This window comes from Gasterosteus aculeatus, chromosome 17 (genome assembly GCF_964276395.1).
Source record: "Gasterosteus aculeatus chromosome 17, fGasAcu3.hap1.1, whole genome shotgun sequence".
NCBI lineage: Eukaryota > Metazoa > Chordata > Actinopteri > Perciformes > Gasterosteidae > Gasterosteus > Gasterosteus aculeatus.
The window spans coordinates 10328704-10352997 of NC_135705.1; the positions used below are offsets into that span (position 1 = coordinate 10328704).

General features: G+C 43.1%; 2 protein-coding genes across 4 annotated transcripts; both read left to right on the top strand.

Annotated features, from left to right (window-relative positions):
• Positions 1-1083: 1083 nt before the first annotated feature.
• LOC120835773 (fibroleukin) lies at positions 1084-4419 on the top strand. 2 transcript variants are annotated; one of them, XM_040204981.2, is made up of 6 exons: positions 1084-1751; positions 2369-2564; positions 2889-2966; positions 3047-3159; positions 3296-3558; positions 3762-4419. In XM_040204981.2, exons 1-6 carry the CDS (start codon positions 1473-1475, stop codon positions 4102-4104), a joined length of 1272 nt encoding a protein of 423 aa, XP_040060915.2. In that variant the 5' UTR covers positions 1084-1472; the 3' UTR covers positions 4105-4419. The 2 variants fall into 2 exon arrangements, with proteins under 2 accessions (XP_040060915.2, XP_077948219.1); XM_078092093.1 differs by having other exon boundaries at positions 1118-1751; positions 3086-3159.
• An 11578-nt stretch (positions 4420-15997) lies between these two features.
• Positions 15998-23346, top strand: gata2b (GATA binding protein 2b). 2 transcript variants are annotated; one of them, XM_040204785.2, is made up of 6 exons: positions 15998-16172; positions 16372-16767; positions 17139-17699; positions 19239-19384; positions 21375-21500; positions 22334-23346. In XM_040204785.2, the coding sequence occupies exons 2-6, from the start codon at positions 16542-16544 to the stop codon at positions 22610-22612; spliced, it is 1338 nt and encodes a 445-aa protein (XP_040060719.1). In that variant the 5' UTR covers positions 15998-16172; positions 16372-16541; the 3' UTR covers positions 22613-23346. The 2 variants fall into 2 exon arrangements, with proteins under 2 accessions (XP_040060719.1, XP_040060718.1); XM_040204784.2 differs by having other exon boundaries at positions 16000-16172; positions 17139-17720.
• Positions 23347-24294: the final 948 nt, after the last annotated feature.

Consider the following 24294-nt stretch of genomic DNA (forward strand, 5'->3'; position numbering starts at 1 on the left):
CTATAACAAATGTGTAATATTGATAAGATGAGATCTCATGATAATTGTTGGTACCCATGTTATGATATAAAGATATAAAAGTGGCAAATTGTTTTTTTTCTATCTTGTGGAATATTTATAATGTTCTATAGATTTACTTCATATCTTCATTCATATTTAGGAGACATTTCTAACATCTGACCAGAGACAGCGAGTTACATATTAATAAAGCTGGTATCATTTCAATTTATCTTTTTTTAATAAACAAATTACAGACAGATAAACCACTATAGAAGTAGTTTTTGGAGTAATTCAGAAATCTTGCGTCCACATCTTATTGTTCATCATTCTCTCCGTGTTGCAATGATCATTTATCCAACAGAATCTTTAAATAATTAAGTACCAAGAGAAGCGTGTGTGAATATGGGAACAAACAACACTAGACTCTTTGTTTTTGTCTTTTTTAACATCTTTATTGAAACACGCAGACTCATCAGAACAACCCTTGCGCATCACAAGGTCATTTTTCCACATCCACCTAACAGAGGACTCATCTGGGCTTTGTCCTTCTCCATGTTCATGTGTAAGCGTGTCTTCATGGATGTGTTTGCGCTCCTTGTTAGAGGGAGTGTGCCTCTGCAGATTCCTGATGACCGCTGTTTATAGAGGAATTCCTGCCTTCTCGCTGCTATTGAATGTGGAGTCTTTATGGCCTCTTTGGACCTCCGTTTGTAAACACAAACACTGCGACACAAAAGGACGCGAGGGAGAAAGTGGTGGACAGCAGGGAAGGAGCCACATACTTGCTGCATTTCTATCTGTGCTGCGTATGCACGCTGTGGGATGAGACCAGGTGAAAGTCTGTTCCGAGTGGGCAATTGATTCAATAGCGGAATAAAAAGTTATTCTTCTTTAGGAACATACAGCATGTGAGGCAGGTGAAGAGCTCATCCACTGCATGGTGTGTGTGTGTGAGAACATGCATCTCTGTGTGTGGCTGTCTGGGAGTCTGAGAGAGGGAGAGAGCATGAGATGAGTTAATGAGATGGACATATTGTGTGTGTGTGTGTGCGCGTGTACGTGTGTGCGTAGCAGGGGGTGGGTGCATTAGTCTGTGTCGGACAGCAAAGAGCGCCGCAGTTATCTAGGAATCTGAGCCAAAGCAACCTCACTAACAGACAGCGAGCAGAAGCAAGAGGAGGACATGGAGTGAGATGAGCTGAGGCACCAAAAAAAGGAAGAAGAAGAGAATGAATGAAGCACAGTTTGTAGAAAAGGGGGCAGTCAAGGTAAACTATAGAAACATTTAAAAGAAAAGGACAAGGTAGCAAACACTTTCCAAGGGGTAGTTGTTGAGAATAAGGAAAGTGAAGGGACATTTTTCAACAACGACAAAAGGACAAACAACTTACAACTCAGGGAAAGAAGGTTTTCCTTCTGGATCAAGACCTCAAGACACAGGTCAAGGCGAGCCGGCATTTCTGCATTTTCCCATGGTTCCACTCGGCCCGCTCAGCCTGCTTCCTCTGCTGTCGCTGTGTGTGGGAGCACTGCTGTCCTCGGATGCGTCTCCGGACTGCACGCAGCCTCCCTGCAGAGACACGCTGGTGGCAGCCCCCATCCAGCCCAGGACTGGAGCAGGAGTGGGTACCGTGGCCTGTGAGGGTCAACCTGGCACAGCAGCCTGCAGGATGGGGGTTTCACTGCCAGCCGTCTCAGAAGTTCCTCGGATGGCGGAGCACAGGCACGAGTTCGCCCAGGTCAAGCCTAAGGTGAGCGACGTCACCTACAGTGCCACCAAACGAGACGTATTATCGGCAATGTTAACATTTTGTTTGAATTAAAGCCACATAATGCAAGTTTTATTGTCAGCCATGTAATGGCGAGAAACATAGATAGACGAGCGGAAGCAGAGACGCTGTCTACTTCTTCAAATGTGTCATGGGGACTGAGCCGCTTACTGTCAGGCAATGGGCAGCGGGACCTTTCCCACAGGGACAGTCAGCAAACTAAACTTGGCACCACCTAACAGAAATGGAGAAGTGAGACTAAGCAATCAAAGAACAGATAAAATTAGATCTGCTTTAAAAATGTCCTCATCATATAGTTATGATGAGCTCATGCAGCAGCAGGTGTCTGACCACAACGCCTGATGTAAGTATAAGGGACAGATAGATGTGACACTAAACCTTCCACTGAGTTCTGCATTCAATTTGTAATGCACAATAGCGCAAAAGCATAACTTCATTTTTGTTATTTAAAATCCCAGCATTATTTCATTCAACAACATCTTCTCCCTCAATCTTCCCTGACAAATAAAGAGAATTCGGCCGTGTTGTGTACAACAATGTCTTCAAATCAAGAATCACCCGTGAGCACTGTCTTGCAGACCGGAGGCGTCAAGGAGCGCCTCGTTCAGCTGCAGCGCTGCATGGGCTCCCTCCAGGACCCCGGCGGCCCCTGGAGTCACGGGGGCCAGGAGAACAACTCCCTGGGAGCCATCCTGGCACTGATGGCAGCGGTGCTGACAGAGTGTGACCTCCACTGCCACAGCCAGGCCCTCGGTGCGATGGCCAAGAGACTCGGTGAGCTGTACACGTTTATATCCTCCATCGATAGAACACACACACACACACACACAAAGAAATGCCAGCACTGTCACTCCCCCACTTCTAGTAAACACAACCTCAATGAGCCCTGCTAAGTGTCGGTCATAGGTGAGTGCATAGGAATTTAACTGCCCTACTAAGGATGAGAGAACTTAATTTACAAGCACACACACAAACACACATGCTGGAGACTCACAATGTGAGGGAGATTCTTCACACAAACTCTGTGTAGGACATAAGGCGATGCTTTCATCTCAACCCTCGTGTCTCACACAAGCCAATCTCTCTCTGCGTTGACAGAAAGTGCCGCCGTAGGAAGAGAGGGGGAGAGGGACCTGTTGCTTTTCCTGAAGAGTATCACACAACATGCACCCACAGGTGAGGCCATCTCGATTGACCACATGAAAATGATTGTTGCTCATCCAGTTGAGTAAAAATGTACTGTGTGTTGGTCTCAGTTTCCCCCGTGGAGAAGTTACATCCTCAGGACTGTGCAGAGATTTACAGACTCGGGATCAAAGAGAACGGGATCTACACCATCCAGCCGGACCTGAACAGGCCGGCATTGGAGGTATTTCGGATTCACCACACTCGTAAAACACAAAGCGGGACGCTCAACCTGTTCCTCTTCTTTTAAAGATGTGCGTGCTATATGTGGATCACTAAAACCCAGGCTTTACAATATCAATGTCTTTGTTCTGGCTCAGGCTAAATGTGACATGGAGACGGCGGGCGGCGGGTGGACGGTGATCCAGAATCGGCGGGACGGCTCAGTGGACTTCAACAGGACGTGGCAGGAATACCGTGAGGGCTTTGGAAGTCCACAGGGAGAGCACTGGCTGGGCAACGCGGCGCTGCACGCCCTCACCTCCGCCGGCCAACACCAACTCCGCATCGAGCTGGAGGACTGGCACCAGCAGAAACGTCACGCCACCTACAACAACTTCAGAGTGGCCTCAGAGGCTCAGAGGTGGGACACGCTGCGGAGGCAGATGGGTGCCGTTCAGTTTCTCAATCTCACCCACAGCAATGAGTTGTGGTATTTTACCAGCACGGCCAGTGCATGGCTTGTTGTGTGTGTGCGTCTTTTTAATGTGTATCCTACTTCCCCAGTGCACACATGAGGACTTGAATGTTACGTACAACCTCATTTGCTGTGTGTCTTTCTTCCAGGTACCGTCTCACAGCACGGGAGTACTCTGGTGATGCAGGCAATGCGTTGAGCTACAGCAAACGTTACAACCACGACAGCAGATCCTTCAGCACGGCCGACCGGGACCAGGACCGCTATGCAGCTGGGAACTGCGGCCAGTACTACGGTGCGGGCTGGTGGTTCGACGCCTGCCTGGCAGCGAACCTGAATGGACGGTATTACCGTGGGCGCTACAGCGGCGTGACCAACGGGATCTATTGGGGGACATGGTACATCCTGACAGATGGACGAACTGGAGAACGCTACTCCTTCAAGAGGGTGGAGATAAAGACCAGACCCAAAAACATAGTGGGAACATCCTGAGTAATGGCAACGATTCTCATTGATTAATCAATCAAGTCACTGTGTTCACAGAGCAGCTTTCATGTCACTTATCGGTGACATGCAGATGGCAACTAATAGATGAAAGAAAATATACAAAAGATATTGTCATTCACTAGCAGAATATTTGAAGATACACAATATTCTTTTGTTTATTGAGTGGCTTCTCTTTTGCAAAAACACATTTATTGTTTCTCCTTTGCATTAATATGAAGAAATAGAAAGTATTGCATGCAAAAGTGTTATTGTAATAAATTTCAAGAATCTTTATTGCCTATTAAAATAAATATTCTGTCGCGGTGTGGTTAATCAGTAGTCTGCCTAGTTAAGGCTGTGTCCACAACTAACTGTTGTTACCACGTAACAGGTGACAGGTGACAACTTCACACACAACATTATTAGAACAGAAACTGCTCATAAAAGAATGTGTGTGCCCCTACCGGCCTAAGCTCCATGATCCATCAAAATAGGCTACTGTCTGCAACAGCTCACATGTGTTTTAGGTCAGATGATGCCATGAGAGAAAATGTCTCACTCTATGAGGCAAAGAAGTCCCTGTGACCCTGCAGGGGGCTCCAACAGATTTTCCAACGCAAACCTCAACACCGTGTTGTCCATGCAGCAGAGAGTTGATAGGATTCGTAAACCTGTCTCTACTCACAGACCTCTGTTCTGCCTCCAACTGCATTAACAGAGAGCCAACCCAGAAGCTCTTTGGTTTGACACTAGACAGAGAGAAGCCCAGTTTGGAAGCGGCCATTTCTCTCACCTTGCTTTGCTCATTCCTTCCCCTCGTCTAAGCCTGATACACCAACGCTGGCCGTCAGGAGCCTTTCTTTGTCTTCATACCACAAAACTGTCCTGCACCCACCTCTATAAACGCAAACACACACACAGAGCACATACTCTGCTTCCTTCACCTGCTGGGCGGTCTCTCTGGCTGTGCTTCACAAAGGCTTTTCTGGGTGACTTTGGCCATGCGTGTGCGATGCTTGAGTCATTATGTGGACACAGAGACACAAGCATTGAGGTGGTGTTGGGTCGGTCGGTGAGTGTGTAGATGGCTGCACCTATTTTAGCGTCGCTCCCGGTGAGCTGTCACTCTGTCCGACAAGCAGGGGTGTCTAATATTAACCAGAGAGGGGGCTCAGAGGGCTCTGATGGGAACACACAGACTCCAGGCCAGCCATGGTATTTCACACACACTACTTATACAGACACTAACACACTAGTATTATATTATGTGTGCGCATGCATACCCACACAGACTGGGCACGCACACACACACACACACACACACACACACACACTCTGACTGGTCTGAGCAGATAAGATGGTGTGTGATGTGTTTGACTTTATTAGAACAAGTGCACATTAGATATAAAATGGCCTCCAATGAGGACGGTTTGATCATGCCGCTTAATTATTGTTATGCAGCCACAAGCTCCTTAATGCTTTCTCTTTGTCTTACACGTATACTTGCACGCAAAAGCAAACACACAGACAGGAGACAGTTTATCATCAAGACCGATCATCCATACAAGCAATTATACATATCAGCTTTCTCATTTCGTTTTGTGTGTGTGTGTGTGTCTGTGTGCGCGTGTGAGGGTGCGTGCTTGCAATGTAATACTAAAGATGATGGGTTGCAAGGTGAAAAGCTCCATGTTGTGCCCCCTGGTGGCTCCTGGTCATACTGGAGTCAGAGAAAATCTTTATTTTAATTGAAGATTACTGGTGTCATCTTCATTGGGTCAAATCACAATGAACACATTCAAGTAGATTAAAATAAAGTTGCATTCTTTGTAAAATACTCATCCTGATCAATCTCTCAAATGTAGCATAGCCTAGAAAAATAAGTGCACTACTGATGGGAAAATGAATCACTTCAAAAGTTCAACCTCCTTGTCGTGTTTTACTCATCATCACATTACTTCTTTTCATCATACTCCTTCATTATGTCCTTCACTCTCAACTCATCGCCCGTAGAATCCAATAGATAAATACATACGTGTCATTCTTACTCTGGGCTGCAGTCACTTTATAGATGAATGTGTCTTCTTGCTTTCTCCTCTCCTCTCTGCATCCATCAGTCTTGTTGACAAGGGAGGAACAGAGGCCCAGGGTTGTGTCACCACAGTATCCTGGCACCGTGTCTGGAGTGGGGTGATAGTGGTGCTGCTGCAGGGTGAAAGGGGTACAGGCAGGCTCTGCTGCCCCAGGGCCGGAAGCCCAGCCTGGGCAGCGGTTAGCCAGCACATCCCTCTGAGAAACTTTGCGCTCCTTTTTACAGAAGTTCCCCTGAGCCCCGTGTGATTCGTTACAGCACGCCACAAGAAGACATCAGATTAAAAACATGCGTCCAACGGATCTTTTGACGCCGTTAGAAGATCCGTTAGACGTTGGCCATCATTGTTTGCCATCAGAGTGTGCACAGAGCACTCTCTACGCTTATGGGGGCAGACACAAGATGTCTTATCTGCTGCATACCCTGCGTATTTGACGCACTGGCTGATCAGCATGCTCAAGATGGTCTTACTATCTTTAGAGACGATGATCAAAAGCCAAATCTTCAAATAGCCAATGCTAAACTTAATTTTTTTTAAATCTCATCGTTTATTTCCTTCAATCCAGTGTGGCTGATCATCTGGTAAACAGCCTCACTCTGTGTAAATATGGACAACAAATGTGAAGGCTTGGTCTGACTTCAGTATGCACTTCAAGTCTCAGTCCTTCAGATTTATTTCAGTTACAGAGGACCTGCATGGATCAAAAGTGTGGCTGGTGTATTTCATAAAGAGCGTGAACATGTCCAGCTTTAACCGATAAACAGTGCATATCGACCCATTGGCCTTCGTCTCAAATACTTTTATAGTAAGACATAAGAAATTCCATCTGTCTCTGATTAACACCAGGTGGCATTGTTGCTTAGCAAAGAGGAGATCTGGGTTGTGATTTTCTGTCTGTCTTGCCGGCACTTTCAGAGGAGAAGCTTCTACTCCATCACAAACAAAAACAGGCATAAACATTCGGCATACAGAAACCGCAGAACCATAGATATTGTGCTCTATATGAAGATAAACAGTTGAAAACTGGGTAAAAGTTATGTGGAATCAAATGTATGAGGAAGCAAATTATGTCATTTATGTCAAATATACATGTTTCAGTTCAACTTGATTTCTTCATTTATCAGGTTGATGAGTGAATCAGAACAAAAATGAAGAAGACAAATGTTCAAATACAGTTTTGGGGGGATTTATCTAAAATGAAAAATATTTGCAATTCTTCTTTTCAACACTAGGGCACTAGAGGTTAGAGGTCAAAGGACCAAACACACCATGACAAGAAGAATTGGAGAATTGGAAAATTTCTACTTTTTTCACAACTTCTAAATGCATCTACAACGATGGAATATCTACGGTATTTTCCATACTGGTAAAGCATTGTTGTGTCTAAAGTAGAGAGGAAATCATTGAGGTGATAAAATGAAAGATGCAGGAGGAGGTGGTGTCCTCTGCGTCCTGTGGAAGGAACTTTTCATTCTCTAATCTGCTTTCATGGTGATAACGGTGCGCATGTGGGCTTTTGAGGATGACTACGGGAGGAAGGCTCAGGGGGAGGAAGCAGGAGTTGGTGAGGTTTCGAAGGTGTGTGAGAACAACAGGCCGTTGGAGGCGCCCCTCCCTGACCACAGGGCCACCGAGAGACAGCTTGTGCCTGTTTTTAATACTGGTCCTGCAGAAAACCAGAGCAACGCAGCGTTCCGTTTGAAACCGGAATTCACCAGAACAAGTGTATCCTGATGTGGTGAAGAGCTAGGGTGAAGGGGTGGGGGGGAGTAGGGTGGAGAGGACACAGAGGGCGCCATGTGGCGGGCCTCCCTCCATCTCATGTCATTTCTAGATCTGCACAGGAAAGTGAAACGTTTTTTGTTTTTTTCCAGGGAGATGAAAAGACATTAAGGATGTTGTGTGTGTGTGTGTGTGTGTGTGTGTGTGTGTGTAGCACTGATTTTAATGAAAATATATTCATATAATTCACACTTGGTGCAGCATCTGGTTTCTGTTGGCTCATGTGACACTGCAGAAACAAAGCTAGATTACTTGAATGATCAGGGCTGTGATGCCTGTAAAATAATACGATTACAGCAGTGGATTATGAGTCCTCACACATGACTGTGAACAACAGCAAACCAGAAGTGGAAGTGACATAAAAGACTATTTTCCAGTGTCTTTCTCCCTCAGCTTGAGCTGTAGACGTTGACGCCTTAAGAAGCCTTATAATGTTTTCAAGGATCGAAAAAAAAATAGAAAACTAAATTTCAAACCATCGCATAAAATCTGACGTGATTAAATAAATCAATTATTTGATAGAAATGCTTCACATCAGCTGTTCGCTTTTCACAGTTGCTGGTGATGACTGTTTCCGTTATAATCCCCCAAACTGTCACTCTGACACTGAGAGGAGAAGGAGACAAGGTTGAGAACGCTGATCAAGCGAACCCTATTTCAGAAATCAAAGGTTTATCTAATCTGATAATGCAGACTGACACAAACACAGATGAAAGAAAACCACCAGGTCAGAAACGGCTCATCGTAATCCACAGATACCGGGAAAAGATTTGACAATTAATAAACCAACAAACAGGCAAAAATATGAACAGGGTGTATTTGTGTGCGCGTGTTTGTTTTCTCTCTGGCTCCAGAGAAGAAGAGAAACACAGCTGACCATTGGTCTGCTTTACCACATTCGTCACACTGTACTTCACTTCTTCACTCACACACTCACGTACACACACACACACACACACACACACACGCACACATTGTTTGTAACTGCCATCTCATGACTTGAACAGAGCAAGAGACAGAGAGGTACAAAGGGCAGATGAATTAGATCCTGTTTATTCGTCTATATCTGTGTGTGTGCGTGTGTGTGTGTGTGGGGGGGGGGGGGGGGGGGGGGGTGCGTGTGTGTGTGTGTCAGACAGACGATGGGTTCGCTCTGGAGAATCAGCTTAAGCAAAGAGGTAAACATGTCTTCACAGGAGAAAGAGGAAAGTCAGTGGATTTAGAGACTCTCAATCACTGAGGATCAAACACAGAATGAAGAGAGAGATGCACACACACACACACACACACACATAGAAGCTGAACATTTAGACTCTTTAGACATTAAGCTCTTGTTGTGTTTTAACTGGTCGGTTTAAGTCAAGGTTTCCAGAGGATTGAACCTCTTGACTTAAGCGGTCACCACTTTTCATCTGACACCACCAGCAGGTCAAAGAATTTTTTCTCATCCTTGGGAAATATCTCATTATAGTCAACGAATTAACACAAAGCTTTGAATAAAACATTTGAATTCCAGTGATCATATGCAGCTTTTCTAGTTAGCACATATTGTAATGACCAGCAACAGCCTTTTTAATCCTTATTACACACACAATCAAACACATTTCAACATGCACACAAACACACACACTCTCGCTCCCACAGGAACTGAATTCACGCAAAGACAAAATAAAAGCACGTTGCCTGAAATCGCGGGGTTGAGGGTTCAAGTGTTTTGAATTCTACAACTCCCTGGACAGCTCCCGTGAAACAGTTTGACTGACAGGTTGTTAGTGACAAGGTGTCGTAAACTTTCACTTCCTGCTGCTCTCCGGGTAGGAAGTGAAGTAGAGGACCTCTGACCCTTGTGACTTTGTGAAGATTCTGCTAAAGACTACACACAGAGAAGTCAGGGATCAGGTAAGGACGTTCACAAGATGGGATCTTAAAAACCTTCAGCAAGTCAGGTGTAAGTCAACGGTAGAAGGAGAGTGAATATGCAAGGAATACAATCTGCACTCCAAAAGTATGAATACTTTCATCATCATAACATGGAACTCTTGGCAGGAACGATGGATCACAGTTTCGGGGTAAAAGCTGTAGCGGCAAACCAGTCCTCAAGAGTAAACATGACATTTTGAACACAGGATTTGGTGGATCGGTCTCTCTCAGATTGGACTCTGAATAAAACCTTTGATAAGAGTGAAAATAAGAACATCGCCCTTCCACCAGGACGAATCATCACTATTTCTTAATGGAATTATGTAATTTATCTCTTTTCTAGTCAGAGGCCTCACACTTAAATGGAAATAAGCAGAGACCTACGCGCCGTATCAAAGAAGGATTATTGCACATTAAGTAGAAGATTAGATTTTCCTTGAAAGGTTACCTGAGAACCATTGAGAAAACAGTGTATGGTTATGGCTAAAGCCAGAATGACACGACATACACTGACTTAGGAAAGCGCACAGGCCGTTTTTTTAATGTTTTTTGTGTTTTTTACATAGGATAAAGTGCAGTATTTGACCAAAACCTCCCTGCCTTCCTTCCTTCTGTTGGGACCCAGTACCTGGTGGAGACCAGGGTTCCAGTCTTGTTGCTTCTGCATGAAGGACTTACTCGCTTTTAAATTCAGTTTTGGGTCATATGGTGTTGAAATTTGGCACACATCATCTGATTACACCACAAGCCATTTGTGCCACATGTGATATAAATAGATTCTGTTTATTACTGTATTTATATTATTTATTAATGGGTTTACTTGGTAAGAGGATGGGAATGTGGAAGAATCATGTACCAAATAAACAAATGAGTATTATCATCAAATTTTCCTAAAAACGCAAGAGTTCTAATACTTGCCCATTACATAATAATGTTTATCATATTATATAACTAGAAAATAGAGCGGCACGGTGGTTCTTGTCTTACCGACCATTCAGAGCAATCTGCAACACAAGTCACACGCATTCACACACAAGTGGCTACTGCATACATGGCGGGAGCGTTTCATCAGGAGCAGTAAAGGTACCTCACCTCATACCTGCTCAAATTTGTCTTTCTTTTGACTTGTTACCTCAATACTGCCTCCGCTGGCTGACATCATGTTTCTGAACGATATTACTCATTACTGCTTCAGTGATCTTACAAAGAAGCAGAACATGTGCAGAACAGGCTGTTTACCTGCCTGTTGTGTTTCATGCTGATGCTCACAGTCAAAAACAACAGTGAAATACACTCGTGGAGCTGGAAGTAACGTATTGTGGGTAAACAATTTGAGTTGCAATGGCAGAGTGGGGCTGTTCTTCTAGACTAGATGATCATCTTCTGCATGTAGAATCCAGGGAATTGGATGAAATGTAACAATGGCAGCCTGTATCCAGAAGAGAAAGTTAACTTTAGTTAATGAATCACTGTCTGTCCACTGTGGATGACATGATGCACTGCAGAACTTGAAGCTCAAACCCAGCATACACTTTTTTGATTGAGTTAGAAATATGGTATGTGTCATGTGTCCATATTGCGCCCAACTTGGAAAACTCGCCCCGCCGTCTGCGGAAATGATGGATGAAATAGCCAGAAAGAAAAATAACATTCCTCAAGTTCAATACCAGTGACTGGTCAACAAAGGAGTCGGTCAGTGGAAGTTAAATTAAATTAAAATGAAAACAGAACAGAAAGAAAGAAAGAAAAAAAATACAAATATAATAAATTATTCAAATTGAATAAAAACACTAAAAGTATTAATTTAATGAAATGTGTTTACCTAAATGTCTTCTCTTTTTAAAAAAATCATCATATAGACATCCTATAATTACTAACTATCAATGCATGGAAACAACTTCCGTTATTTCCTTTGGAGAATATTTTCAATTTGCAGTAATGTTTAAGGAAATGTAAATCTTGAGATCGTATTTTGCCAACATTATTTTAATTGAAAGCTGGAATAGTTCTCCAGCACTGCAAACTACATTTTTTAATATCATTTTTCTAGTCTTATTAGAACGTTTAGTTTTTTTCCCAGCCAACTTTTCCAACATCTCCATGATTCATCACAAACGAAAAAGCCCTAATGATACCAAAGGGGGATCCATGAAGCTTTGTTTTCTGCTGTGTGAGGTTTTTTCGATTATCAAAGCATGTCAATGAAGGCAAAGGTCATGGTTTAAATAATGTTTTTTAAAAAATGGTAAATGCTCTGTCACTGTAAGATGAGGGAGGAGGAGGAGGAGGAGGAGGAGGAGAAGCACTCCTTGGCTTGACTTTACGTTTGACCTTTTCAGAAGGAGAACTAATCCTTGAATATAATGGACTGTAAGATATGGAAAATGACTGCGCTGTTATCTCTGTTACCCTGGAGACCATCAGCAGCACCCAGGGCTGCTGCAGCTGCCAAGTTATTAAGCATCCAGTTTGTATTTAATGGAAAAATACCTTTTCTTCAATCGCCACAAACTCATACGCACTGCTTTAACACTATAATATTCCTTTTTATTCACTCTGGCTTTTGAAGGATGCTCCTTTTCATATTTGTTTCAATGGAAACAACTTTCGTTCCTTAAATTGTTGTCTTAGATGTGTTGAGGATATTGTGGATATAATTTGTCAAAATAGAAGATTGCATATTGAGAATTAGGTCAAAATAGACTAATCAATGGCCTTATCAAACCATCTTCACAGTGTTAATAACACGATACTGCAAGACAAAACATAGATTTAGAGTGTGATGAAAATAAAATCAAACCCTCTCTTCTGGCCTGAGTTTGAAATATCAACTATAACACGGCTTTGCAAAATTATCCTGTATTGAAAATCTTGAAAAAATTATCCAAATATATTTTCTCCCTGGATGGAAGCGGCTGCATCTGTTTAACTCTTATCCCTAAAATCCAACATGAAAGAAATAAGATCCCACAACAAAGAACCGGAACCGCAGATGGCTCTTGCAGATAGCTTAAAAAATAAAGGAAAAGTGAGCTGCATTTGTCGAAATACACCAAATAAAAGCTTTGCACATGCAGAACATTACTCTTGTGAATAATAGCCAATACACCCCCCCCCCCCCCCCCCTTACACACACACATAAACCCCTCCACCCAGACCCCTTCTTCTAATCTATCTATCTATCATTTACACAGATCTGCTCCAGTAAATGATGCATTCGCTGCATTAGATGTATTTGTTGTGCGTGTTTGAAAAGGCGGCGATAATCTGGGAGAGAGAGATAAGAAATGCCATTTATTCCGCAGCACTTTGGAGCCTATTTCCCGGGCCGATCAGCCCCCATTCTCCCCGACACCTCCAGCAGCTCGCTGATAACGATTAGGCTATTTATTATCTTCACAAAGAACAAAGATTAGCCAGCACCGATGAAAAATTACCCGGGGATGGGTTATAATCAGCGGGACCCCGGGATCCCACCAGCATTGGATTTCTATTTCAATCTGGGGGAGCGACTCAACACACGGACACACACACACACACACACACACACACGACAACACGTATAGATACATACGTGCACGTGTCAATGCAATAAGCTCTTGGTGCAGAACATGATTAACTTAATGCACAATGAAGAATGCTACACAAAATGTAAAATAAAAAAATCTTCGTCATAATAATAGCACGAGCCCAAATAATAATCCCCTACAGCAAATTAATTCAGCCTTAATTAAGATGAATACTAATAATAAACGTTTATATTAGCCTATTTATCTATTGTCATTTTTAGCATTCAAACCATAGTGACATTTCATTTTTATCTGTATTATGAGGTAAAACTACTTCCTTCCATTGGCAGTCTCATAATGAGATTCTCGCAGCTGAATCGGACTGTGACCTCACTGCGCTCGTATGAGAAAAAAGACCAGTAGAAAAAAAAAAGGAGGGTGGATTGAATTAATGTCAAATCCTAAAATGGAAGTGGATGTTCGGCGCCGATAAGGTTTTTATCGCCACGCCAGATCAAAAGGGCTCACACTCAAAGCATGTGTATTTCCACATTATCATGCTGATGAGCTCTAATGCTGCCACGCTTGTCCCCCCGGTATGTTCGGCTTTCTTCAGTCCATGCGGCAGATTTCCTCTTAATACTGAAAGAAAGGAATTGTTTTCACTGTGTAAATGAGGAATTTCAGTTCTTCACATAGAAAAACAAACGGATTTATCTAGACAGGCTTTTTAATCACCCGACTTTGACGTTTATCACGGATTTTAAGAGGGACGTTAAGGGAAGTTGTTCTGGAATATATGTTTTATTTTATATGTTAAAAAGAAAGAAAGAAAGATAAAGAAATAGAGATAGCAAAACAAATAGATAGATAGTGCTGTCATTCAAGTTTCGGCCCAACAAAAACCGCTCTAATAATAACTGGATAGCTGTGAGTTGTAGCACACTTAAAGAGAATGAATACTTTTCGAGTTTCAGTCAGATGAACATTCTGCTTCCATGTTCATCGCCTCCTTTTTCGGAATTTCGAAAAATGGGCGTTTTTGACCACAGCGGAAGGGTTCATGTTAATTGCCTCAGAGGTTTTACGCAGTTATTTTGCTCAAAGGCAAGATAGGGAGCCCAATAAAATAAACTAAAAAACTCAGACTGCTTTACGGCAACATTGTTTCCTTTTAGTTCGGCAGTGTTCTTCTCGCACAGCGGTTTCCGTTGGAATCCCATGATGCATTACATTTTTTTCCAATAGAATTGAATGTAATCTAATATTTGCGTATTTATTGCCTTGGCAGTGGTTTGCCACGCAGTGCTGGTTGGCCTGGTCTTACATCCAGGGTGACGCACTGTTTATGCTCCTTAGGGTCAGTGTCCTTCTTTGAGATCACCCACTGGGACTGCAGCAGACGGAGGACCCCCATCTCCCCCCATCTCCCTCCCTCGCTCTCTCGCCCTCTCTCTATCTCTCTCTCACTAGGAAAAGTTCATGTCCTGATTCTGTTTTTCTTCTTCACTGTGAGGCAATGACGTCAGGAGACGGCGTCGAGCAGGCGGCCGTGTCCGCCGGTTGGGGCTGCACGCGCTCCCTCTTCAATTAGTGTCTGTCAATCATGTGCGAGGGTAGAGAGGGGCTAGAGGGGAGAGAGAGAGAGGGGGGAGCGAGGGAGAGGGGGGTTAGAAGGGCGAGAGACAGAGAGAGACAGTTAGAGAGAGAGAGAGAGAGAGAGAGAGAGAGAGAGAGAGAGAGAGAGAGAGAGAGAGAGAGAGAGGGACATATTACTAAACAAAACATTGTTTCTTCACCTAAATGTAAACCAAATGCGTGAGTATAACCCTGAACGCATCTTAACAAGAGTTTAGTGTATAGATTATAACTCTTAAAAATCATTGCTTTATTTTTTGGGGGAAATTGTGTTTTCACAATTAGAAATATTGCTTCACGAAGGCCGAGCGTGACCACAGGCAAATAAATATAGCCTAGTGAATTTCCATATATTTGTCACCAAGAGATGTAAACACACCAGAACACACTTATTTTAGTCTGTATTGTTGAAACAATGGTTCATTAACGGGACAGCTCTCTCCAGAATTGTTTTGGTAGCTACTTTCAACCGTAGTCCGCATATTAACTAGTCACACATCATTACTGGATAGAGACATTACTTTTGAGTTTGTCCAATTATGGCGCTTTGAGCACCAAAAGTAAAATGATGTATAGTCCAATTATATTTGAGACATCTCCGTGGCTAATATTTGCAATAATTTACCGTGATTATGAAATTATACAAAATGGAATTCACCGGGGAGACTAATGCCTATAAACAGCCAGATTTTGGGAATATTACACTCGTGATTAATATTACACTGAAACATTGAATTCCATAGAATAAATAAACATAAAACAAAGTCATAATGTCTCCGCCCTGAGCTGCCAGGCCATGTCTCTCCGTGCGAGTGTTATTGAAGGGTCTTTTTTTCTGGTTGGGGGGGGGGGGGGGGGGGGGGGGGGCGAGGGAGGAGGAGGGACTCTGAGGTTTTGCAGAGGTGGTTTGCAATTGGCTGAGTCAAATCTTTAACGGAGACTCCGCCCCGTGAGCTTGACAAGCCGGGCCGCGCGCTGTCACCCGCACTGGTACGTGTTGCTTTAAGTCCCGGCGGACGGAGAGGACTCTTGACAAACACCAGCCGACTACCGGAGAGGACCCGCCGCAGCACAGAGGGGACACGGAGGGGACACTTCTCCCAAACCGCGCCAGCTAATAGCCGCGGCAGAGGTACGCAGTGTTTGTCTGAGTGTCGTGTTGAGCGTTTTTAAGTGAGAATGCGCGCATTGGTTCGCGGACGAGTTGTGAGCAGAGTGATGCAGTAGTAAATACTTTGCGTGTAGACGAGTTGTTTTGCTCGCAACACATGAGCTGCCCCCCCCCCCCTCTCTTGAAAATATTAACATCCGATGTTTGATCTTTTTTGCAGGTTTTCAAATTCGACTCGATATCAAGGAGGAGAGAGGGGATTTAAAGTCAGAGGAAACACTGCATTAAATGGACACAGTGAAGATCTGGTAAAGAACACACCATTTTAGACCACCCTCTCCCTCTGGATACTCGTTCACTCCAAAGCGCGGAAACACAGAAGCCACCACGATGGATGTGGCGGCTGATCAGCCCCGCTGGATGCATCACCATGCGATGCTGAACGGACAACACCCGGACTCTCATCACCACGGCCTGGGACACAACTACATGGAGCCCACGGCGCAGCTCCTGCCTCCGGATGAGGTGGATGTTTTCTTTAATCACCTGGACTCACAAGGAAACCCGTACTACCATAACTCTGCGAGGGCCAGAGTGTCCTACAGCCAGGCGCATGGTAAGATGAGCTACAATGGCCTTTGTAGTATGGAATGTATTGACTAGGCAAAAGTAACTATTACCGATAATAAAAGAGATAATAAAAGGGGTGGGAGGGATAATAAAAATCTCCCATTTTTATTATCCCTCCAGATAATAAAAATGGGAGATGTTATAATTGGGATTTACAAATAAATAGTGCAATATGCGACATATTATTTCTTAGTTTAGGTATGTATTTCATATATACTATTTCAGGCTATGTTACCTTAAATCAGGCTAGTGAATCAACAAGTGTACTTCATTTTGCATTCAAACTCGCAAGTGACAAAAAAAAAGTAATGCAGAATCAATCATCCTCATCAATTTTGGTCTTTTTGTATTTCTCAGCTCGTCTGACGGGGCCTCATCTCATCCACAGCCCGGGGCTTTCATGGCTGGACGGGGGGAAAGCCGCCCTGTCGGCTCACCACCACCACCACCACAACGCCTGGTCCGTCAGCCCCTTCAGCAAGCCCAGCCTCCACCACGGCGGCTCCGCGTCCCCCGGCGGCCTCTCCGCCGTCTACCCGTGCAGCAGCGGCTCCAACGCGGCCTCCGCATCCTCGTTAACGCCGTCGTCCCACTCCAGCCCGCATCTGTACGCTTTCCCCCCGACGCCACCAAAGGACGTATCACCGGACCCGGGGGCCGCGTCTCCCTCCGCCGCCAGAATGGACGAGAAGGAATCTATCAAATACCACGTGTCGTTATCGGAGGGCATGAAGCTGGAGGACTGCGGTCCGCTGAGGAGCAGTCTGGCCTCCATGAGCGCGCAGACCCCCTCCACGCATCACCCCATAGCGACGTATCCGACCTACTCGCTGCCGGCGGCGCACGAGTACGGCGGCAGTCTGTTCCACCCGGGCAGCCTGCTGGGCGCGTCGTCCGGCTTCAGCTCGAGGAACAAAGGCAAGACACGCTCGTGCATCGGTGAGTCCACCGCAAACACACCTGGGACTAGTTTTACAACGAGCTCAATTCTACCCGAAAATAGTCAGAGAGGGTTTGGATCGGTCTGCTGTTCTGTAGCGAATCAGTGGTGATTACACTAAAAGTCGAACTAATTGGTCCCAGGCAAATACAAAATAACTGCATGCATTTTTTTTAAAATTCCGTGGCAGTCTCTTTATGAATCTGTGGCTCAAGTAAGCATTTTTATAGACCAAATCGTGCAGCTTTTACTGCCATATTTAACTATTCCTAAAATTATTATTTCACAATCGCGTTAATACACAAGCATACACAATTAGACTGGATATTAATACTAAATAGGTTTATAAACCATAGCTAAAATCAAGCCGATCTAAAACGTTATTACCAGACACCTCCTTATGAGGCCATAGTTGTCAAAGAAAAATACATTTTAACCTTTGAACAACAGTCGCCATCTAATATACTGTTTAAAATTCAGACATCCTGTAAAACTAAGTAAATAAATTCCAAATTGTACGAAGGTTATTTTCTTTTGTTTTTTTTTGTTATGTATGCCAGCATGTGCTGGCTGTGATTTTTAGCTTCCTTATGATTATGGAAATCGTATTATTCTAATAACAATAATAGGCTAATAAATCAAACGGCTGATACTGTTTTCTTTTTTTCAATCTATGGCTGCACAGGCCTATAAGCCCGCAGCCGACAGTCCTCCGACACTGATAATCCTCTTTGTGTTAACCGTGACTCTGTGATTACTGGCTGCAACAGAACAGTGAACTGGAACCAGTCCAGAGGTGTGAAAGGAAGATATGCAGGTGTAGCGAGCCAAAATCCTCCGTATTTAGGCTGGGAGTCGCTTCTCTGTAACACAAGACACATCGTACATTGTCCTGATTATTTGATTACAGACCAGTAGACCTTAACCTGGATTTAACCCGTTCAATCCACTTTGAATAACTTTTTATTAACTGCAGCTGAACATTTAGTTCTAGAAGTTCATTATAATTATTGGTAATAGGACGAAATGACAGATGTTGTTATTCGGTTTATTTAAATTTTCATTTCCCATCACAGATTGACCTAAATTATGAGATTTTTTATCTTTAATGGTTGTAGTTTGCCTCAGCAGCTTGGAAGGGGGAAAGGCTTCCGGCATCTATGCTCATTTATTTTGCTTTTCTTTTAGAAAATACAATATTTTCACATATCTCAAGGAATATTGTTGATGTTGAAGGAAAAGTTTCTCAACAGCATAAAATATTACTGATTGTATATCTCTTCTTGAACCTTTTGTACTGCTTATAAACCATGTATATATTTTTTCTTCCTCTTTACTCTCTGTATAAATTCCTTTTGATGATCAACATGGGTATATATACATATTAAGTATATTTATTAGTTTAGATCAGTAACATAATCATCATGTTGAACGCAAAGAGATCAAGGTTGAGGAGCAAGTTGTATTCCAGCCAGGTATCAAATTTAACGTCACAAAATTCCCTTGTCCTTCTTCAGAGGGCCGCGAGTGTGTGAACTGCGGAGCCACATCAACACCTCTGTGGAGACGTGACAGCACGGGACACTACCTGTGCAACGCCTGTGGTCTGTACCACAAGATGAACGGCCAGAACAGACCGCTCATCAAACCCAAACGCAGGCTGGTGAGTCCCATAACAGGGAGGCAGGGAGCGAGTGTGTGTCTGTTTGTGTTGGAGATGGCAGTAAATAAAAAGAGTGTAGGGAGGAGGGAGAGGGGGGGAGAACGTACAAATCCAGGAAATATCATATTTTTCTAATGGGTTTCCGGGAATTGTGCTTGTCGCTCCCCTCCTGCTCCTTGGTGCTCAGGCAGTGGGACTGAGCTGCTTCTCTTGTCACCTTTGATGGTGTCATTGATAGCAGGGCCACAACCCCGTCCCTCGAAACAACACTGGGCCTCACTGAAAAGCTACTCATTCACTTCTTGCATTTTATTTGTAGGGGTTTTCAGTTATAATTTGTCCACTGAAACTCAAATTATTTTAGAATTCATCAAATAATAAGAAAGAAAAAAAATGACAGGGTGTTAACATGTTGGTATTTTTCCATTTTTATTAAAGGGCAATATGTTTGTTAAAGTGACAGAGCAGCTTTTATGAACTGCTCAAAAACAGCATTGATGCTGCATCTTGACTCATGCTAAAACTTTAAAACAACACACACGTCAATGCCAATGTCTAAAATGAATTACATGAAGTAATAATTCCTATTTAATTATTTATTATATTGAAAGCAATACCTTTGGAGCCTCAATGCCTTCAGCCTAATTAACTGTGTATCTGGCAGTGGGCCGTCAGACTTTTAAACGTTTAATCCTGGAAGAATGGAGGTGGAAAAAGCTAGACAACATAATGAAAGCAGAGTTTTTCAAGCAGGATTTTGAAATCTGAACACTCGATTAAATCGCGCAACTTCCTCACTCATTGTGGGAAGGAAACCGGTGAGCAACAAACTAGGATTAATTGGAAACAAAATACGGTGTTTGGCCAATATTGTGCTCATGATTTCGAGTTAATAAGCAAAGCTGGTTTCAGATGATCGGTGTGGTTGTTGAGGAGCGAGTCTCCATCGCTGCTACAATGAGGTCTGAACCTGTCGACCGACCCGCGTGCACGTAAACCCAAAACGGCAGCCTGCTTCACGCAAAATATATTTTATATTTTAATCTCAGCGTGTCTCCGTGCTGTTGCTATAATATCATATAAACGCGCCGTATAGCAGCCTGGTTTCCGCAGGGCACCGCGGGGACTCTCGCAGCTCCAGAGCCTTTACGCCACTTGTTTCCTATCCGGATATCTGACCGGTCCAGATAAACGCGCCTGTTTCCTCCCGCGGCCTCAGACCTCATGGCGCAGAGCGAAGAAAGTACAGCACTGCAAGACATTAACAAATGTATTTTTTAAAAGACGATTGGTTGAAAGCTTTGGAAGGTATGTTTGAGAGGATTTATATAAAAACATATTATGATAATGATTCAAAACATAATGAGGTTTTCTTCTAGTTTACTTAGATATTAGAACCTTTTCAGTGATGGTGGACATTTATTTCCTGGAAATTAGACCTAATTTAGTGAAAAGCAATGAAGAATCCCTCAGCCTCTGGCTGTTATGACTCCTCACTCATGATCCCTAAGCTTTGCATGTGAATTACTAACAAATGAAGCCATACTGTGTCAAATTAACATTTTCTAATGTATGCATTTTTATTTGAAATAATCAAAATATTAAGGATGTAACTCCCGAAGACAAAATGTACAAAGAGCTCTAAGTTCAGTTGATTAATCATTTTCTCACCCAATGTGATCATTCATTTATTGTTTAAGAAGAATGAAAAATGATTTTGCTGACAGTCCAACAAAAAATGTCAGCATGACCTCCAAGAACTTGTGATGCACATTATTCATGCAGTTTCATGAGGTAATAGTAGTTAATCCATAATTTCTAGAAAAAAAATGTATCTATATAATATTTAAAAGTTGTGGCTCTAATCCATCAATACGGAATCATACATTTTTATACTGAATATTCTTATATGAATTCTTCTTCTCCAATCTGGCTCCTGCAATGTCTGCTTGTTCAGTGGAGCTAATCAAAGCTTAATATCTTTCCACAGTCTGCAGCCAGACGAGCAGGCACCTGTTGTGCTAACTGTCAGACGACAACCACCACACTCTGGCGGCGCAACGCGAACGGAGACCCAGTGTGCAACGCCTGCGGCCTCTACTATAAACTGCATAACGTAAGTCTTTCACTGCTGATCGCCAAGTTGGGCCCGACAGGGTCAAGTGGACGGGAAATAGGCCGGCAGGTTACGCTGATTGTTGAAGGATAAGAGAGGCAGAAAAGAGAGAGAGAGAGAGAGAGAGAGAGAGAGAGAGAGAGAGAGAGAATGAGAGCGATAGACGTTTTACTCTCAGACACTGTCGCACTCGTTGCTGTTTTCTTTCTTTGAGCTTTATTGTTTCCATGGTGGGCGTAATCCCCTTGAGAGTCACAATGGTGGGACTGTTGTTGAGTGGGACAGCCGCAAGGCTCACATGAATAGAATTAAGACTGGAGGCATCAGGATGTTTAATAGGTGCAAGGGATGCATACTTATAAAGGACAAATCTGATATTTGAAATGTTTTTGTGTATTATGTGTATAGCCAAAGCCAAATAGCTTGTTTCATTACGCCATCGGCTGGCATTGATTGTGGTCAAAATCAATTAAAACATATTTAATGAGACAAACAACTGTTTTCTGGAGGCCAATTTACGCTAACAGTGTATTAATCCATCGCTGAAAATGTACTATTCGTACAATGTACAACGCCGCGCTGTTTTAGGTATTTACCCAAACGTTTATAAAAAAATAGAACATATACCCCAGTAACTCATTTTTAAAGATTGAGTCCATTTAGGTCTTTTCACGGAAACACGATAGAATCATTTTTCATTCTTTAAGGAATTTACAAAGTTAACAAAATAAATCCCATGTTTTCTTCACGAAACAAATCATATGTGGGTTGAAACCCTCCCTCCAAGCTACAACCAGATCACTCACACCCCTCCCTTCTCCCTTTCTACGCAGGTAAACCGACCTCTGACCATGAAAAAAGAGGGAATACAGACACGCAACCGAAAAATGTCCAACAAGTCCAAGAAGAACAGGCGGAGCTGCGACAGCTACGAGGAGTTTTCCAAGAGCTTGCACGAGAAGAGCTCTCCTTTCGGCTCTCTGGCCGGACACATGTCCATGGGCCACCTGCCGCCTTTCGGCCACACTGGACACATGCTTCCCACGCCCACCCCCATCCACCCGTCCTTTGGGCACCCGCACCACTCCAACATGGTGACGGCTATGGGCTGAGATAGCGAGGAGGGGGCTTAACGTAACGCCGGGGGAACCTGGGAGGGTCGTGCGAATGAGGGGATGAGGGTCTCACTAGAGGACACTGTGTGCAATGTTACAGACACGCAGTTTGTGTGTCTTTGTCTTGATTGTCTCTTGCTTGATTATGCCAGTTGTACGCTGGAGAACAGATGCATCATGGGAGGAAATGATCTTTGTGTTACTCATCTATAGGTACATTTTGATGGAGGAGGTCAGAGGGGGACTTTCCGCTCGTCGTCGAGCAGGCACCCGCATGTAAACACAAAAAATGTCATTGCACCTCGTAGTTTTGTCCCCACCGACTGCAGTGTTGCCCAGTATGCCGTGCCGAACTGGTTTATAGTAACTGTGAATATTGTAAAGTGTGTGATGGAAGGGGACATCCCCAGTAAGGGAGATCACATGGGCAACATTAAATGAAAATATGCTGGATTCCTTTGCTTATGGATATTATGGAGTTTTCACAAAAGAAAGAAACCAAACAAAAAGGTGTATGTATACTAATTTGACACTGTTTATTATAATTATTGTAATTATAATTATTATTGTTATTCAGATAATTTATTTTCACTGGCTTTTTCTTTTACTATATCACCTGAATCATAATATGGATATTGTTATCCCATTTATGAATATATTTTTAGCTGAAGCACTATCTTTGAGCTGGTCAACGTTTATACTCGTAAGAAATAAAGAGATCAAGTTCATTACCCCACCGCTCCTTCTATTCAATATCCAACATTCAATAGGTGTAGTTCTTGAAAATATGTAAAAATATAGACAAATATTTGGCTAATTTGTCTGTCCTCTGTTCCATGATGGGAAATGGTCCCACACTATAAAGATACAATTGACCACCATCATAAATTAACTATTTATTATTTAATTAATCGATTAAAATGTCGCTGACACCTGTATAATAACTATCTTAGCGTTATTTCATCTGCGTCATGCTCCGTAGCTTTCTACACACCTTTGTTCACATATGGACTCACACATGCGCTTTATTGCAAGATGAGAAAATGGACTTTGTTCTCATTTGTGTAGCAAATATGGTTCTACGGGCATGAGCGTTAGCTCAGCATATACACTTCTAGCTGCATGTCTGAGTCCGTCCAAACAATCAACAACTACAAATCCAACAACTATCCCCCGTAACCTCCTTTGAATCATTAGTCGAAAAACTTACTGCGCCGAGCAAAGAAATATACACACAAACCTCCGTAAAACCACAAAGCATCGTGTTCACACTTTGTTATTTGTGCAGATGAGGTGATGATGGCTGAGGTTTGAATAGCTCCATGTTAGCCGCTGTGCTAAGCTAAGCTAAGTAACTGCTGCCTGTAGCTTTTTCTACACTACAGACACAAGAGTGACATCAATCTTTTCATCTCATCTCTTGGAATTGAGCGCTTAGCCCAAAGGGAAAGACTTCTAGAAGTGTTTTAGGGTATAAGCCACTCTACATGCTCACAGTCCGAATGTAATACACCAATGTACCGTATGTGTACCCTTTTAACCTCTCCATCATAACTTTTGATCCACATTTCCTCATCCTACCATATTCAGAAAGCCCAGTTGTCACAAAAACTGAAAATTTGGAGGAAGTTGTATACTGTTGATAACAAACAAACCTTATGAGAATAGCATTGGTGACT

Bases quoted from the DNA above. Each gene is read 5' to 3' on its own strand.
- LOC120835773 (XM_040204981.2), top strand. From the start codon at position 1,473: ATGGTTCCACTCGGCCCGCTCAGCCTGCTTCCTCTGCTGTCGCTGTGT. The intron at 3,160-3,295 runs GTATTTCGGATT...GTTCTGGCTCAG, and splicing joins TGAACAGGCCGGCATTGGAG to GCTAAATGTGACATGGAGAC. The intron at 3,559-3,761 runs GTGGGACACGCT...TCTTTCTTCCAG, and splicing joins GTGGCCTCAGAGGCTCAGAG to GTACCGTCTCACAGCACGGG.
- gata2b (XM_040204784.2), top strand. From the start codon at position 16,542: ATGGATGTGGCGGCTGATCAGCCCCGCTGGATGCATCACCATGCGATG. The intron at 17,721-19,238 runs GTGAGTCCACCG...GTCCTTCTTCAG, and splicing joins CAAGACACGCTCGTGCATCG to AGGGCCGCGAGTGTGTGAAC. The intron at 19,385-21,374 runs GTGAGTCCCATA...ATCTTTCCACAG, and splicing joins TCAAACCCAAACGCAGGCTG to TCTGCAGCCAGACGAGCAGG.